This window comes from Sebastes umbrosus, chromosome 3 (assembly GCF_015220745.1).
Source record: "Sebastes umbrosus isolate fSebUmb1 chromosome 3, fSebUmb1.pri, whole genome shotgun sequence".
Taxonomy (NCBI): Eukaryota; Metazoa; Chordata; class Actinopteri; order Perciformes; family Sebastidae; genus Sebastes; species Sebastes umbrosus.
This window is the reverse complement of record NC_051271.1, coordinates 1364150-1382064: the sequence shown is the minus strand read 5'-3', so window position 1 is coordinate 1382064 and position 17915 is coordinate 1364150. Positions and strand designations below refer to the sequence as shown.

The following is a 17915-nucleotide window of genomic DNA, read 5'->3' as shown; positions in this document are numbered from 1 at the left end:
ATACTACAACCTTTACACCAAATATTGTTGAGCTGTTGGATGTGTTTGAACGACGGTAACATTTATCCAACACGGCGTTGTTCTGCTGACTCTCTGCCCGTCCTCACCTCCTCTGAAGCGTAGTGTTTTCTGGCGAGCAGGGACTTCCCCAGCTCGATGCAGGCCGTGAAGCTGTCGTTTCGGGCGTCGATCTCCGCCTTGATGCCCTGATGGTTGTTCATCAGCAGCTCCACTGACGACACGTCTCTGAACACAGAAACACAGCTTCGTTTATCAGCTTCTATCAGATCACATGTTGGTGTTGGGCAGACCGGAGCCGACTGCGTACCTGGGGTTCTCCTGGGCCTCGATGAGCCGGATCACGTCGTCCATCCACAGCATCAGGTCTCGGACCATGCTGAAGAACCTGAACTTGTCCCCGGTGTCGAGGAGGCGGACCCTGCGTCCGTCGCAGGCCTCCAGCAGACTCCTCCAGGCCTCCAGCACGTCGCTCTCCCGCCGCTGGATGTCGTCGGCTTTATCTCCGGCATACGCCGACTGGAGGCGCACCGCGTCATCCTGCAGCTGCCTCACCTGCACACCGGGTCAAAGGTCAAACACTGATACCAGTGCTCAGTAAACCTCCCTGTGTGGAACTGACTGGGGTCATGTTGTTCATTATATCATCATTATATCAGATCATTCATTACATGAGGAAACAGGAGTCAGCAGCCAACGTAACGTAACCTAACGTTCATGAAAATACATAAACCCACTGCGTCCCCATAAACCCACTGCGTCCTCATAAACCCACTGCGTCCCCATAAACCCACTGCGTCCCCACAAACCCACTGCGTCCCTATAAAACCACGGCGTCCTCATAAAACCACGGCGTCCTCATAAACCCACTGCATCCCCATAAACCCACTGCGTCCTCATAAACCCACTGCGTCCCCATAAACCCACTGCGTCCCCATAAACCCACTGCGTCCCCATAAACCCACTGCGTCCTCATAAACCCGCTGCGTCCCCATAAACCTGCTGCGTCCCCATAAACCCACTGCATCCCCATAAACCCACTGCGTCCTCATAAACCCACTGCGTCCCCATAAACCCACTGCGTCCCCATAAACCCGCTGCGTCCTCATAAACCCACTGCATCCCCATAAACCCACTGCGTCCTCATAAACCCACTGCGTCCCCATAAACCCCACTGCATCCCCATAAACCCACTGCGTCCTCATAAACCCACTGTGTCCCCATAAACCCACTGCGTCCTCATAAACCCACTGTGTCCCCATAAACCCACTGCGTCCCCATAAACCCACTGCGTCCTCATAAACCCGCTGCGTCCCCATAAACCCACTGCGTCCCCATAAACCCGCTGCGTCCCCATAAACCCGCTGCGTCCTCATAAACCCGCTGCGTCCTCATAAACCCGCTGCGTCCTCATAAACCCGCTGCGTCCTCATAAACCCACTGCGTCCTCATAAACCCACTGCGTCCTCATAAACCCACTGCGTCCCCATAATGCAGGTTAGGCGTGACTGACCTGTGTTCCCAAGGCCTGGATGTCGTGTTCGAAGGTGGTGTGCATCCTCTGCAGCGTCTCCACGGTGTTCTGGTCGCGGCCGACCTCCTCCGGCAGCTTCTTCTGTTTGTCCATGATGCGTCCCAGGATCTCCTTGGCGTCGTGGTAGAACTTATGGAGCTCGAAGGAGGCGGCGAGGATCTGCGTCCTGGTGTCGATGAGCTCCAGCAGGTCGGCCCAGGCCTCGTTCAGCCCGTCCTTCCACTCCGCCACAGTTGCCGCGTCGCCGTGACCGGCGTTGATCAGCTCGTCCGCCAGACGGTTGACGGCGTCCACGCGCTCCTGACCGATGTTCCCGGTGTCCCGAGCGAACTCACGGAAACGCTCCTGCAACATCTGAGCAGGGAGCACACGGGGTCAGAGGTCAGGATGTAATAATACACTCAGTCGTGGTAACCGTAGTAACAGGGTTAGTAACAGGGTTAGTAACGTACAGTCACGTGTTCGTAGTCCTGTCCCAGCTCGTGCGACCCGGCCACAACCTCCCGCTCAGCGATCCACTGCTCGAGGTCGTCCACCTCCCGGTTCAGCTGGAAGAGGCGGAGCCTCTCGTCCAGTTTGCCCCGCCTCTCCTCTGATAAGTCCTTCAGGCCGGCGTACAGCTTATCCACCTGAGACTGGCGCATGCTGATCCGCTCACTGACACATACACACACACACACACACACACATAGTCCTGTTACTATGGCAACGACAGAAAGAAAACAGCGTTTGATCCAGGACTGTGAGGGCGGGTCAGACGGGTCCATCAACAATCAACACTGTGGATAATATTTAAATAGTTTGATGTCAGACATCTGCGTCTCCTCACAGGTGCAGTAAAACACACCTCTCGGGGTGTCCGTCAGCCACCAGTCCTCTGCTGGTTTTGGACAACTGGTGGACGCTCTCGGCGTAGTCCTCCACCGCCTGCTCCACGATCTGGTGCTTCTTCTGCATGGTGACGGCGCTCAGCTCGTCCTGATCAGAACACGTTAATGTTACATCACTGGACGTCGTTATATCGATTCAGAAGATATTACATTTGTCAAGTTATGTTTTCTTTACTCATGAACTTCTCTATATTTCTGCTCTCTCCAGTTCCTTCAGCAGACTTTATTGTATTTTAATGTGCTTTAGTGGGTCATACAGCTTTTATTGTGAAAGAACACCAGGAAGTGTTGTGAATATGACCTCACCTTGGCCTTCTCCTCTGACATCATGTACAGCTCCTGCTCGCTCATCCAGGCCTCGGCCTCGGCCGCATCAAAGTAGTACTGCTGGGCCTTGTGCGCCTCCTCCAGGCGGCCGTGGCGGCGCTCAGCCTCCTCCATCAGCTGCCTCCACAGCTCCCGCAGGTCGGCGAGACGCTGGCGGATCACATCTGCGTTGGAGGAGTCGTCCTTCAGGAGGCTCTGACTGCGCTCCAGGATGTCGTCGATACGAGGCTGATGACCCTGGATCTCCTTCTGCAGAGTCTGAGGAGGAAGAGGACGAGCGCCCATCAATCACCACTGATCACTGATCACTGATTATTAATTATTGATTATTGATTATCCGACCAGCGGGCTGGTAGCCAACGGCAGCGCTGTAAAGATAAATTGAGGGCGTATAAATCTTTGGATGTCTATAGTTAACTATCCTTCAGTAAAGTCAGTCACAAAGAGAGTCGGACAATATCGGAGAAGCGTTTCAGAGACGGGGAGAAAGGGTTGCTAATAGTTTAGTCTAACAGCTAGCAGAAGACTAAATATTAACAACATTTACTCTCCATCTCTGAAACGTTTCTCTGATATTGTAGCTCGCTAGAGCCTCCAATCACAGTTAGTCATAGCTAGTGTTAGTTAGCCTCCAGTCTTTCCTTTGTTTAGCCTCCAGCTAACACCGTGACCTCATCATGACCTCATCATGACCTCATCATGACCTCATCACTAAAAGGTTCTATAGTTATGCACCAAAAAAAATTCCTTGTTTAAAACCGACTCGGCCATAAACCGGATTCTGATTTTAGGAGCCTCAGATCAGTCCGGTATCTGAGATCTGATGCACATCAGCATGAGTTCTCTGTGGTTCTGTCAGAACATGTTCTGTATTCGGTTCTCTCACCTGGTTCTTCTTGATGAGCAGCTGGACGGTCTGCAGGTTGTGTCCGTGGTCGGTGGACGTGGCCACGGCATTCCTCTCTTGAACCCACAGCTGGAGGACAGAACACACACCGGTAGAATTATATTGATATTCATTAGAAGTCCTCATATTCAGAAGCTCGTTTTGTCGAGTCGAAGCTCACAGACATTTAATTTACTCTCATAAAGACACAAATATTCACATCAATCAAGAATCAGGAAAATGTTTTTGCTTAAAAAAAATGACTGAAACGATGAATCAGTTATAATAACCGTGACGGACGTTGACGGACTAACTGATTATCTCTAGTCGGCGAATTTTGTCTCAATATGAAACACAGAGACACACGTGGACTCTCTGGTTCAAGGTCTATGTTCGGGTCTACGTTCAGGTCTACGTTCAGGTCTACGTACTATCTCGTCCTCCACGTCTCGGTTGAACTGGTGAACTTCTCTGGACTCGACCAGGAAGTCTCTGCGGCGTCTCAGTGGGTCCAACAGCTGCTGGAACTTCGTCTCCACCAGCTGCCGCCGCCCGTCCACCTCGTCGGTGTCCTTCACCTCCTGACCCAGAGCCTTCACCTGGCTCTGCAGCTCCACCACCTCCCGCTGGCGCACCTCCACCTGCTTCTCCAGCATCTATGGGGGGTGAGGGGGGGTTAGAGTCAGAGTACTACTACTGATACTAACAGTACTGCTACTACTACAGCTGACAGTACTACTACTACTCTTTCTGATAATAGTAGTGGTAATCCTTGGTGGAAGAAGTATTTGGATCCTGTATTATTAGCACAGTGTAAAAATACTACTACCTGAGTACAGAAATATCATCAGAATGTTCATTACATCCTGTATCAACGAAGTATTAATGTAAAAGCAGTACTGCGTGGTGTTTGAGTACTGCAGTACTACTGTGAGAGTACCTGTTGTTTTTTGAGCAGGATGTTGACGGAGGTCAGGTCTTTGCCGTAGTCGTCGGACTGGATCTGACCCTCCATGCCTCCCATCCACTTGTCCAGGTCGGCACAGCTCTGAGTGAACAGCTCCGACTTGTTGGCGTCGAACAGACACTGAGCTTTGGTCTGCGTGGTGGACTCCAGCTCCTCCCACATGGCGTGGAGCGAAGACAGCTTCTCCTTCACCACCGCCTCCGTCTCCGGCTTCTCTGACACCAGCAGCATGCCGTCCTGCAGCCAGACACACCAGGAAACTCTCAGTAACAAACCAGGAAAACTCTCGGTAACAAACCAGGAAACTCTCAGTAGCAAACTAAGAAACTCTCAGTAGCAAACTAAGAAACTCTCAGTAGCAAACTAAGAAACTCTCAGTAGCAAACTAAGAAACTCTCAGTAACAAACTAAGAAACTCTCAGTAACAAACTAAGAAACTCTCAGAAGCAAACTAAGAAACTCTCAGTAGCAAACTAAGAAACTCTCAGTAACAAACTAAGAAACTCTCAGAAGCAAACTAAGAAACTCTCAGTAGCAAACTAAGAAACTCTCAGTAACAAACTAAGAAACTCTCAGTAACAAACTAAGAAACTCTCAGTAGCAAACTAAGAAACTCTCAGTAGCAAACTAAGAAACTCTCAGTAGCAAACTAAGAAACTCTCAGTAACAAACTGGAAACTCTCAGTAACAAACTGGAAAACGGTTCTGATCCAGCAGAGGGTTGAGACCCGGTACCTTCTGGATCTTGTCCAGCCACTCTTTGTTGGACTGCAGTTCGGCCATGAAGGCCTGGTGCTTCAGCCACTTGCTGTGCAGGTTCCTGGCTTCGTCGTAGGTCATGTCCTGAGCCGTGAGCATCTTCTCATTGATCCACAGCGACAGCTGGACACAAACACACAGACATTACATGTTATCAGGGTTCATCCTCTTGAGATCAATACACTTCTATCTGCTTCTGGACCAAAGTGTTGGACGGATGAACCCGCCGTTAATGACTGACTGACCTCCTGGCAGTCCTGCAGGAACTTCTGCAGGTCTCTGTTGTCCTTCAGCCTCATCAGCAGCTCCACTGCAGCCTCCCTGTTCTTCTTATGCCTGAAACATGGAGGACGAGGTCAGACCAGGACGCCAACACATAACGGAGGCGTCCTTATTCACTAATAACCAGGCAACAGATTCTCCTACTGGAAGGAAAAGTAACTCAACTACCACTGGTGATCCTGGAGAGTGAGTGACGGCACATATTGAGAGAAACTAGGATTTTCTTCAGCCATTGTTAAAAAAAGCAAGCCAATAATACTTGCTAGCCAGCGTTAACTAACGTGTTCAGAGAATTATTCTGCCTCCACTTAACGCTCCGCCCACTAAACGCGTCACCATGGTTACTAACAGGAAAGAGGTCTGTATAAACGGGTCTATAGAGGCCAGTAAGGCTGCATCTTGTTGGAGGTTATTGTTTAACAAAGCTCATCTAAAAACAGTCTCATGAAGTCTCAGATGTCTGAACTGTGAACTGAACTGATGTCTACCTGTCGTCGATGGAGGCGACTCTCTCCTGGATACGTTCGGCGTTGATGTTTCCGTCGCTGGCCAGCCGCCTGCCGGCCTCCACCACGCCGTTGATCTTGTCTTCGTTGGCGTCCATGGTGGTCATGAAGTCCTCCTGCTTCTTGATGGCGGCCTCGGCGCCCTCCAGAGTGGTGGGCATCTCGGTGTGAGCCAGGACGTACTCCTGTGGGGCGAGGACACAGGGTTCAGATAGCTACAGGGTACGTCTATGTCGAGCACGACTCCAGGGGAAAAGTCATGAGGTAATTATTACATCATAAGGGTTCATCTTCTGGAAATTTGGAGCGAATCACCTGATTGGTTTTGAGATCTGTGTGTGACATTTTGTGTGGATGGTAGTGCTAGAGGTTCCTCTGAGGATCCATGTTAATCAGGACAATACATGAATCCTGATCTGGTTGAGTAAAGATTTTATTAGAGACATTTTTTTGATTTGGACCAAAGTGTTGGACAGAGTGACCAGTTCTGTTACAGAGACCAGAACTTATCCGAGAAGGATGTCAATGGGTTCTTATCAGAGCAGAAACATCAGATGAGGTTCTCTGGTCAGCATGGGTCCAGTCCTGATCAACATGAACCCCAGGACACGGGGGGTCATGAACCCGGGGTTAAAGGTGTTAAACTAGACTGCAGTGAGGTGAATCTGTTTACCTGGTTGTTGAGGAACGCCTCGGCCTGCTTGGTGTCTCTAAGGAAGAGCTGATAGGCGTGAGACTGAGACAGCAGGTTCTGTCGGTTCTCCCACATCTTGTGCAGTTCGTTCCAGCCGGTGTCGAGCGCCTGCAGCCTCTGTCGAAGGAACATGTACTGCGCGTCCGTCTGGCCCTGCGTCACCATCTCTCCCATGTCACGCATCTTCTGGTAGTCCTCCTCGTAGTTCTGGACCTCGTTCTTGATGTTTTCGTGCTGGGCCATGAGCTTCTCGGCCTCGGCCAGCGTGTTGGGCATGTCCTCGGAGGCGATGGCCGTCTGAGTGCGAGACAGCCAGGACTGGAAGTCGTCCAGCTCGCGCAGGAACTGCTGTAGCTTCCTGGCCTCGCCCAGTGACTCCTCGCGGTTCTTCAGAGTGTTCTTCATTTCCTCCCAGACGGCGGTGATCTCAGCCAGGCGGCCCGTGATGGCCTTCGCCTGGTCCGGGTGCTCCTCTGCCAGCCGCTGGGCCTCGCCTCGCAGATCGGCCAGTTTGTCCTCGATGGCGGCCAGGTCGCGCTCCATTCCGGTCAGTTTGCGCTGCAGGGCCATGACCCCAGTGAGGTCATTGCCCAGCTCCTGGGTGGACTCGATGACTTTAGTCTTCTCTTTGATCCAGGACTTGGTCTCGTTGCAGTCGAGGTGGTAGTTCTGCACACCCAGAGCCGAGTTCAGGGAATCCTTCTTCAGGTCCACCAGGTCGCGGAACTGGCTCCACCTAGAAGTAGAGGAGAGGATCGTCACAGTCGACAGGTACAATCACACCTATAGTTTCATGGTCAAATGGACTCTATCAGTCAGTACCTGTTGTTGAGTTTGTCCTGCTGGCTCTTGATGTCCTTTTCCGCTCGGGTGACCATTGTGCATCAGCTGCCGGGCAATCTGGTTCACCACAGCGACACGAGACGCCTGGTTGTTCATCTCCGGCTCGAGACTCTCAAACCTGCCGAGGAGACGGTCCACATGAACTCAGTGCTGGCTAACAGAGACGTACAATCACAAACATGTATGCAGCATCTACCTGTAGTCCTACCTGTGCTGTATGACCTCCAGGTCCTCCAGTTTTTCGGGGATCTCCATGCTGTTCAGCCACTGCTCCTTCTCGTCGATCCAAACCTCACAGGCGTTTGCCTCGCTGAACATCTTGTAGAGCGCCAGAGCGTCCTGCAGCACCTGCTTCCTCAGCTTCGTCAGTTCTGACACCTCCTTGTAGCGTTCCTCGATGCCAACCAGACGTCCACGCACCTCCTCTGACTCCGCATCCTCTTTAGGCAGTAAGGCGGCCTGCTCGTGGAGCGAGTCGATGACCGGGCGGTAGCTGGCCACTTCTGCCGCCGCGTCCTTGTGCTTCCTGACGAGAGCCTGTGTGGAGAATTCGTCATGGCCAGTCTCTCCACTGGAGACGATGCGCAGGGCGTCCAGCGTCCAGGCGTCAACATCATCTGCATCAGCCTGGAACTGGTGCAGCGCCAGAGCCTCTTCCAGCCTCTTCTTCCTCACCGCCGCCAGCTGCTCCAGCGCCGCCCACTGAGCCTGCAGGTCATCGATGCGCTCCTGGATCTTGGTGGCAGCAAAGTGGTCGGCCTGGACCATTTCCTGACCCTCTGCGATGGTGTACTTGAGGTGGCCGGCGCGGCCGCTCATCTCATCCTCCAGAGCGCGTTGCTGGCTGAGGAGGCGTAGCGCCCCCGTGAGGTCCTTGCCGTGCTCGACAGACGACAGGATCTGCTCCTTCTCACGGATCCAGCCCTCCTCCTCGGCCATCTCCCAGAAGAACTTCCAGAGACGGCGGGACTCCTCCAGGCGGGCGCGGCGCTCAGCGGCCAGCTGGGTCAGCTCCTGGTAGCAGAACTCCAGGTGAGAGACCCGGTCCTGGATGACCTGAGGGTCGCAGGGCTTGTAGCCTGGACAGGAAGACACGATTACGTTTATAAGGTATGAATTAATCTAGACTGTACGCTGCTGCCACAAACCAGTACAGGAAGAAGCTTTCACTGGTTGAGCTCATCAAAGTAAAAGTCCCTGCTCCTTGTTAGGAAGTCAGTTGTTAAAAACAAGAACAAAAAACATGATGAATAAGAACATCCAAGAAATTAGACAGAACATTCAACGGAGGGAAGAGGACAGATCAGGCTGCTAACCGTCGTCGTTGACGGAGAATTTGGTGGCGTTGGTGCTGACTGCCTTCACTCGGTCAGCCTGGATGGCGATGTCTGCCTCCACCAGGGCGTGTTTCTGCAGCAGGTCCTCCACCCCTAATAGATGCTTCCCATAATCCTGAGACAGCAGCATCATCTGGAAACCAAAGACATAGAGGATCAACCGTTAGGACGGCAGCCATCAGCTTCCTCCTGGAATTCAGAGATAAGAAGAGGATCGCTCCGAGGAAGCCAACCCGTCCTGGACCTCTCTGTACCAGACTAACAGATATTAAATCTCCATCTCCTCACCATGTGAGGGTGGGGTTTGTTTCAGCGACGTACCTTCATCTCGTCCATCCAGTCCATGATGTAGAGCATCTCCTGGAAGACTCTCTGCAGGCCCAGGTTCATCTCCAGTCTCAGCCTGCGGGCCTTCAGCAGCTCCAGCAGGTACTCCCACAGACGGATCACGTTGTCCTTCCTCGCCGTGATGCGTTTGATGTCGTGGTAGTGCTCCACCTCCAGCTCCCTCGCCACAGAAACCACGGCCTGGACACGCTCCTCGTACGCCGTGATGTCCGTCTCGATCGCCTCGTGCTTCTTGGTGGCCGCCTCGACAGCCTGAAGGTCGAAACCAAAGTTGTCCTGGAGAGACAATGGAGGCGGCAGGACATTCATGAAACCAACAATAATAAATGTCTCCCTTTTGGGTGGAGACAGGACAGGATTTAGCAGGTTTGAATGCTGTAGCAGCTGACGCTAACGTGGAGCAGCACCTATTAGCTGCTGCCGACGGTGCATCCTCTTACCTGTGACACCAGTCTCTGGTTTTCACTGAGCCAGGTCTCTCTCATGGCCGCCTTGCGGTCGAAGCGTCTGGCAAGTTGTTCCAGTTTCTCCTGACGAATCAGCTCGGTCCTCAGAGCCAGCTCCCTCTCATGCTCCGCCTTCTCCAGTCGCTCCCAGGCCTGACAACGAACACGCCATCACCATCACCATCACCATCACCATCACCATCACCATCATCATCACACACTTCTTAATTAAGTTATTTAGAGCCGTGAAAGAAACAGCATCTACATGAACTTTACTGCTGGATGCAGGAAGACCTCCAAGAACCGAACTGTAGTCCACCTCAGTCCCTGTGAGCCTGGTTCAGGGTCTGAAAGCTTATTGAGTTTACAGATTCACCTGTACTGAATACAAAATTAATCTCTTATCCAGCGTAATGAAGTTCAGCTGTCAATATTTAAGAAGACCGCGCCGGCGATCCCGACCAACTCCACTGTCTTTCAGAGGCTGTAGCTCAGTTTTAAAGCTAGAGTGAAGATCCTGGTATCATAGTAAACTAGAAAAAAACTGATGAATCCATCGGTACCAACCCTGTCATACTAGCTTGTCGGGAAGGAGGTTAAATAACGCTCCAAACATAGTAAATTTTGGTGAGGAAAAACTTCCTGTCTCTAGGCTGTAGATATGTAACCTATAAACAAGATATATTTTAATAAAATACAGTTGTACCGACAGGATACAGTAGAACAGAGAGGCTGTTTCCATGCTGCGAGGCAGTAGAGAAGGGGGGTCCTTAATGTGACCACCTCTGAATGTGGTCTGAGTGATCGGATCTCAATGCGTCTCGAGTGCGTTCATACCTGTACTTAGTCCACTTGTGATCGGATCACTCAGGACGCATGTTAATACCAGGTGTGAACGGGGCCAAAGCCAGGTAGAACGTTGTCGATAATGTCTATATGGCGTCTAACATGTTGGATTTGTATCCAATCATATCAACCGTTGTGTAGCCTAATTCAACTGAAATCAAAGTGATCTGACATCGAACCCGACACGGTTTCATAATGATCTGAAACTATTTTTACACGGGTGGAGTCTGTGCAGTCGGCTTGGAAAGGCCCGGAAGTGAATGTGGTTCGCAGCGCCGACTGGGAGTTTTACAGCACCCCTCAACCTGGACCTCGCCACTTCCTGGCGCCGTGGAGTGCTCGCTGCGCAGTGCGCCCTATCTCCCTGAGGGGAGGGTCATCTGTCTACTGGGGCGGACTGTCCTCAGTGCGTCAGGGATCTGCGGCGATGTCGCGGACCCTGTCTGATTAAATTTTTTTTGTTTTTGTTTTTTTTTTTTAAAGTTATTTTTTTGGGGGCATTTTCCATTTTTATTGACAGGACAGTGGATAGAGTCTTGAAAGGGGGGAGAGAGAGAGTGGATGCGGAAAGGGCCACAGGCCGGATTCGAACCCGGGCCGCCGCGGTCAGGACCAAGCCTTAATACATGGACGCCCGCTCTACCAACTGAGCTAACCCAGGCGCCCGATTAAATTGTTTACTAGAGCTCAAAGTTCTTCATAGATCCGCCTCTTCATTTAGCTCTCAAAGTGCTCCAGATTGATGCATTTAACTCTAAAAAGTAGAAAGTTTTCTTCTGGCGGAGAAGAAGAAAACCCCCCTGATATTAGCTTCTGCCGCTGTACAGAAGCTAATATCACAGCTCAACTCCTCCGCTGTAAGAATGGCTTCTAAACGGCTGTATTGATTCAATTAATTCACTGACATTCATGGTTAATACTTAAATACTGAGTCCTGTATCTCCTCAGGTTGTTTAGAAGCACTGACAGTGTTATATTCAGTAGGACGATGTGAAGCTCAGACCTGGAGGTGGAGCAGCTCTCACCTTGTTGATATCTGAGATGAGTTTTCCCTCTCGGGGCATGTAGACCTTCTGGTTGTTGGCTCTCATCTTACTCTGGATGGTGAACAGAAGAACCTCCAGGTTTCCCTTCTCTGTGAACCTGGAGACAGAAGAGAAAGGAGGAAGCAGAGGAGGTGGAGAACGGGTGGAGAGGAGGAAGAGGTAACCATTGATGATGGTGTTGTTAACAGTTGAATTTCATATTCTCAGTGAGTGTGTGCTACTGAAAGTTTGTTTTGCGTGATCAAACTGCGAAGAGGCGGTTCTGACTTTGGAGGTTTCTCCACGGTCCGGTAGGTGTTGAAGGCCTGAAGCTGCTGCTGGACTCCGACCAGAGAGTTGGCGAACTTCCTGTTGTTGAGGATGATGATGGTCTGTTCGATCCATTCCAGCAGGTCTGAGGCCAGAGACTCGTACTTCTCGACCATCTTCTCCGTCTCGATGGCGTTATCCAACACCTGGAAAAAAACCCAGAAACGTCTCCCGTCATATCGCAGTGTGACACTCCTCGCGGTTACATTCAGATTATTATCCCATCAATTAAACTCCAAAACATTCGCCGAAGGTAGGGACTCAGGAGGCAGGATTATCTGGTAGAGATCAGAACTGAACCATTCAATCCAAACAGTAGAATCCTTTATGTGGCTGAAAATGAACAAAGACATAATATGTGCAGTCAGATTCTAGAGCCAGTCGGGACGAGTCCTAACACAGTCAGTCGAGACGAGTCCTAATAGTCGAGACGAGTCCCAACAGAGTCAGTCGAGACGAGTCCTAACGGAGTCAGTCGAGACGAGTCCTAACGGAGTCAGTCGAGACGAGTCCTAACGGAGTCAGTCGAGACGAGTCCTAACAGAGTCAGTCGGGACGAGTCCTAATAGAGTCAGTCGGGACAAGTCCTAAAAGAGTCAGTCGGGACGAGTCCTAACGGAGTCAGTCGAGACGAGTCCTAATAGAGTCAGTCGGGACGAGTCCTAATAGAGTCAGTCGGGACGAGTCCTAATAGAGTCTGTCGGGACGAGTCCTAACAGAGTCAGTCGGGACGAGTCCTAACGGAGTCAGTCGAGACGAGTCCTAACAGTCGAGACGAGTTCTAACAGAGTCAGTCGAGACTGTTGAGATCTCTGAGCAGCTCCGAGGACGTTCAACTTAACTCTCTCTTCTTTTATTGTCTTATCCCTCGTGCATCACTTTCTGGCTTCTGTGAGGGTTTCTGGACAAGTTTCATGTTACGTTGCCTTAATAATTCCTTCCATCACTGGATGTGAACAGATATTTCTGATATTGATCTGGTGAATACATCAGATCAATAACTGTGTCCTGATATAATCTTTTGGTTACAAAGGTTTGTTGGTGTTGTGAATGTGTTCTCTGACCTTCCCGATGCGTTTGCCCTCCACCTTCAGAGCTTTCATTTTAGAGAAGTAGTGGTAGAACGTCACCACGTAGGTGATGACTGACTTCTCATCAGGATGGTCCACACTGATATCTGCATCACAAACAACAACATTTAATAACTGCAACACACATAACTGGATGTGTGTGTTCCGGTCTGGTTTAGTTAAACTGGTTCAGGATCTTACCCTCTGGATCCAGCAGACTGGTGAGGCCCAGGTGTTGCTCCGCCAGGTTGAAAGCATTTTGCAGGTTGTGATGAGCGTTGGACTTCTTCAGTTTGTCAAAGTCGATCAGATCGGGCCTGGAAATAGGAAACAACTTTATTTACAAATGTCAACACAGCTGGAAAAGGTTTAACGTTTGAGATCAATAAAGTTGTTTTCAAGATTTAATGGTGTCAGCCTGAAAGAACAACATGGAACCGCCACCTGCAGGGATAAGAGGAAGAGGATGGATGGAAATCTGGAATTACTGTTTGTAGATGAAGATGATGATGATGAGGATGATGATGATGAAGAAGATGTTACCTGTGTTTGTGGAGGATGATGATGATGAAGATGATGAAGGTGTTACCTGTGTTTGTGGATGAGAGCGTTGAAGGCCATGCCGTCTCTCCAGCTGGTGCTGAAGTTGTGGATGTTCACGTTGGAATACCTGAAGAAGCAATGATCCAACAAAATGATATGTCAATAAACAATAGTAGTAGTACTGTAGTAATGAATAGTAGTAGTACTGTAGTAATGATGTAGTAATGAATAGTAGTAGTACTGTAGTAGTACTGTAGTAATGAATAGTAGTAGTACTGTAGTAGTACTGTAGTAGTACTGTAGTAATCAGAGTCTCACCCTGCCGTCTTCATCTGACACCAGAGCAGCAGAGCGTCTTTAGCTGATCTCTTCTCTTTGTTGTCTTCAGTCTCCACGCTGATGTCCTGGATCTGAAACACACCAGTAAGAGTCACACCTCCACCTGTACAGGTGAGTACACTAACATCCACCTGTACAGGTGAGTACACTAACCTCCACCTGTCTGATGTGTACAGGTGAGTACACTAACCTCCACCCGTCTGATGTATACAGGTGAGTACACTAACCTCCACCTGTCGGATGTGTACAGGTGAGTACACTAACCTCCACCTGTACAGGTGAGTACACTAACCTCCACCTGTCTGATGTGTACAGGTGAGTACACTAACCTCCACCTGTCTGGTATGTACAGGTGAGTACACTAACCTCCACCTGTCTGATGTGTACAGGTGAGTACACTAACCTCAGCCTATGAATACTTTCAGGTTTTCAAAGTGTCAAAGGTCGATCCAGGACTGTGTGATGTCACCCGGGCTGGGTTTCCATGACGACAGTCTGCGTGAGCATACCTGGACTTTAACCTGAGCTGTTTAATAACTTACACCTGAGGAGGTCGACCAATCAGAAGCCAGCCAGAAGAGTCATAAAGTTCAGCAGCAGCTTCTCCACCTGCTCAACGTTTTCTATCTGCTGAAGTTTATTAACATGAAATATTTTGTTTTATTTTATTTTATCTTAACATATTTTATTTTATTTTTGTTTAATTGAATTGAATTTCATTTAATTTAATTGTATCTTATTTTATTTTATCTCAGTTTATTTTGCTTTGTTTTATTTTATCATATTTTATCTTATCTTATCACATTTTATTTTGTTTTGTTCAATTTAATTCAATTTAATCTTATTTTATTTTATTTATATAAGTTTATTTGAACCAAGTTTAATTAACTAGAAATGTAGCATTTATAAATGATGGTTATTATAAAGTGTTACCTCAATAATCAATAATAATAATAATAATCACTGTTTCATAGTTATCTTATATATTTATTCACATGATTGAGTATTTTATGTTAATGAGCCACCGTACAGGTAGATGAGGAGAACTAATTACTTTATTAATTATTATTATCTATTATAAACTCTCCTGTTAACGTCTGAACTCATGAAAAACTTATTGATGAGACTGAGACGGGTAACAGCATCACGACCTGTCTCCATGGTTACCGTGAAGCGGAGGATGATGGTCCAGATGAGGCCCAGCGTCAGACGGTGGTTCCCGTCCACGATGTCGTGACAACCCATGTTCTCCAGGTGAACCCGCTGCTCCTTCAGGAACTGGAGAGCTTTATCAACGTTCTCCAGACAGTGAATACGCATCCGACCTTTAGTGGGCTTAGGCTGCAGGAGGAGGAGGAGGAGGAGGAGGAGGAGGAGGAGAGAAGAGGAGGAGGAGGGAGGAGGAGGGAGGAGCAGAAGGAGGAGGAGGAGTGAGGAGGAGGGAGAGGAGGAGGAGGAGAGAAGAGGTGAGAGGGGGAGGAGGAGAGAGATGAGGAGGAGGAGGAGGAGGAGGAGAGAAGAGGAGAGAGAGGCGGAGGAGGCGGCGAGCGGCGGAGGAGGAGAAGAGAGGCCGAGGAAGAACGAGAGGCGGAGGAGGAGGAGGAGGAGAGAGGAGGAGGAGGAGAGAGGAGGAGGAGAGAGAGGAGGAGGAGGAGGAGGTGGAGGAGAGAGAGGAGGAGGAGGAGAGGAGGATTTATGTATTTAATGTGTACTGTGTGTATTTAGTGTGTACTCTGTGTGTTTAGTGTGTACTCTGTGCGTTTAGTGTATACTCTGTGTATTTAGTGTGTACTCTGTGTATTTAGTGTGTACTCTGTGTATTTAGCGTGTAGTCTGTGTATTTAGTGTGTACTCTGTGTATTTAGCGTGTACTCTGTGTATTTAGTGTGTACTCTGTGTGTTTAGTGTGTACTCTGTGCATTTAGTGTATACTCTGTGTATTTAGCGTGTACTCTGTGTATTTAGTGTGTACTCTGTGTATTTAGCGTGTACTCTGTGTATTTAGTGTGTACTCTGTGTATTTAGTGTGTACTATGTATATTTAGCGTGTGCTCTGTGTATTTAGTGTGTACTCTGTGTATTTAGTGTGTACTCTGTGTATTTAGCGTGTACTCTGTGTACTGTACCAGTCTCTCTCCAGACAGGACCTCCAGCAGCTTGATGAGCATGCGTCCGTCCCTCAGGTCCACGTACAGGTCTGTGATCCTGCAGGAGACTCTGGACAGGTGAGAGTTCACCCACTTAGTGAAGGTCTTCTTCTGCACCGCCTCCCGCTCATCTACACACACACACACACACACACACACGCACACACACACACACAGAGTTGTTAGCCACATTAGCTTGTTAGTTGTTAACTTGTGGGTTTACTGAAGGTCTGAAGGTCACTCTGAGGTCATTTCACACAGACAGACAATCAATAATCAATAATCAGCGTTGTCTTTCAGTCAGCTGATGTCAACAACAGATTATTTTTATTAATTCATGTTGACAGAAAACTTCATCATCCACTCGTCTTCATCGTCTTTAATTAAAGAGATTAAAAGACGACGGTGTTTACGGCGTCATCATGTTGGTGTTACGTTACGATGTTCATCAGTAAACTGACTCTGGACCTGCCGGTTAAACTTTAACTACCAGGAGGTCAAAGATCACCGACAGCTTCAACCACATCAACAGAGACGTCCGCAGAGGACCAACCATAGTGTCCAACTCTCAGAGACACTGAGAGACCTGGAGTGTGTTCCAATCCACGTACTTCCAGAAGTACACGTCAATGTAGTGCACTGTGTGCACTCTGTACTCACTTGAGTAGTGCGTACATTTCAACGGGGTAGGGTTGTCTCAAATCAAATACTCTGCGGCGCACTGACCAGAAATGGCGATCGCAATATTTGACCGCGGCTCGCTACCCGCCAAAATATCTTCTTCTTCTTCGGGGTTTTACGGCAGCTGGCATCCTTTGTGTTGCTGCTGCCTCCTTCAGGATTTACCCGTCAACTACCGCCAAAATATCTGCCTGCTTTGTTGAAGAAAAAAATGAAAGCAGAGTGGAAATTACATTTCCAACGTCGTCGCCTACGATGTGTCCTCCTGTTGGCTGATAATACACTGGTATGTTTACGTATTGTATTGTTTTATTCTGTTATCTACGTATGTTTGAATAGTGGTCGTAGTCCCACCTCTTCCGCTACGTAGCCAAGATGGCGACATTTGAGTGTGGAAAGTGTCCAGCGTTCCACACGCAACGATCTGACCGTTTGAGTACAACATCCGGGTACTTTGAGTGCACTGCATTTTGCCGCACTTCCCAGTGTGAACGCACTTATGCACTCAAAATAGTAAGTGTAAGTGCAGAAGTACGCGGATTGGAACACACTGCTGATCCCTGTTCTCGGCGTTCAAGTGGTGAAGTGGTGAGAACACCGCTGCTATGCAACGGCAATATTAACGTTACTGTCGGCGTCTAGAAGCCACAGAGGATAAAATAAAATTTTCTGATGCTTCAACAGTTTGACTAAAAACTGAGACTTTCTGGATTTGATAAATGATCTTTTAAATGTTCAAACATCATTTGTGTGATTTATGGATCAATTCAAACGGGATCACAAAACGTATTTGTCTCTCTCCGTTGACTAACATTCATATTTTTCTGAAAAAAGGCCCCACTGTGGTCACAGGAAGGGGCGGGGCTTCGCCACTCTATTGCTAACAGGCGCGGCGGCAGATCATCGAATCAGGCTGCGACATAACGTGATGTCATCAGGTAGGACGCTGCAAGAGCTCTTTCAGATTCTGACTGAAACATCATCTGCTCCCTCTGACCTCTGACCCCTGACCTCTCAGTGACCCCGCTGACAGACTCTTCTTCTTCTTCTTCTTCTTACCTTGTAGCTGTTTGAATCGACCCTCCAGCTGGGTGTAG

General features: G+C 49.1%; 2 protein-coding genes across 2 annotated transcripts in view; one reads left to right on the top strand and one right to left on the bottom strand.

Moving 5' to 3' along the window:
- Positions 1–17915, top strand: part of LOC119484981 (NACHT, LRR and PYD domains-containing protein 12-like) — a 956516-nt gene that overhangs the window by 239202 nt on the left and 699399 nt on the right. The gene's annotated exons all lie outside the window — the stretch shown is intronic.
- LOC119484977 (spectrin beta chain, non-erythrocytic 1-like) overlaps positions 1–17915 on the bottom strand; it is a 36265-nt gene that overhangs the window by 5221 nt on the left and 13129 nt on the right. Inside the window, 27 exon segments of the mRNA XM_037764176.1 lie at positions 108–246; positions 329–573; positions 1532–1906; positions 2005–2209; positions 2400–2530; positions 2749–3027; positions 3656–3745; positions 4087–4311; positions 4596–4859; positions 5358–5504; positions 5627–5717; positions 6152–6354; positions 6843–7599; positions 7686–7729; positions 7731–7824; positions 7915–8785; positions 9023–9176; positions 9365–9667; positions 9832–9990; positions 11709–11826; positions 11997–12184; positions 13103–13215; positions 13310–13425; positions 13698–13778; positions 13970–14061; positions 15158–15331; positions 16117–16268. Coding sequence (XP_037620104.1) covers positions 108–246; positions 329–573; positions 1532–1906; positions 2005–2209; positions 2400–2530; positions 2749–3027; positions 3656–3745; positions 4087–4311; positions 4596–4859; positions 5358–5504; positions 5627–5717; positions 6152–6354; positions 6843–7599; positions 7686–7729; positions 7731–7824; positions 7915–8785; positions 9023–9176; positions 9365–9667; positions 9832–9990; positions 11709–11826; positions 11997–12184; positions 13103–13215; positions 13310–13425; positions 13698–13778; positions 13970–14061; positions 15158–15331; positions 16117–16268 — 5810 coding nt within the window.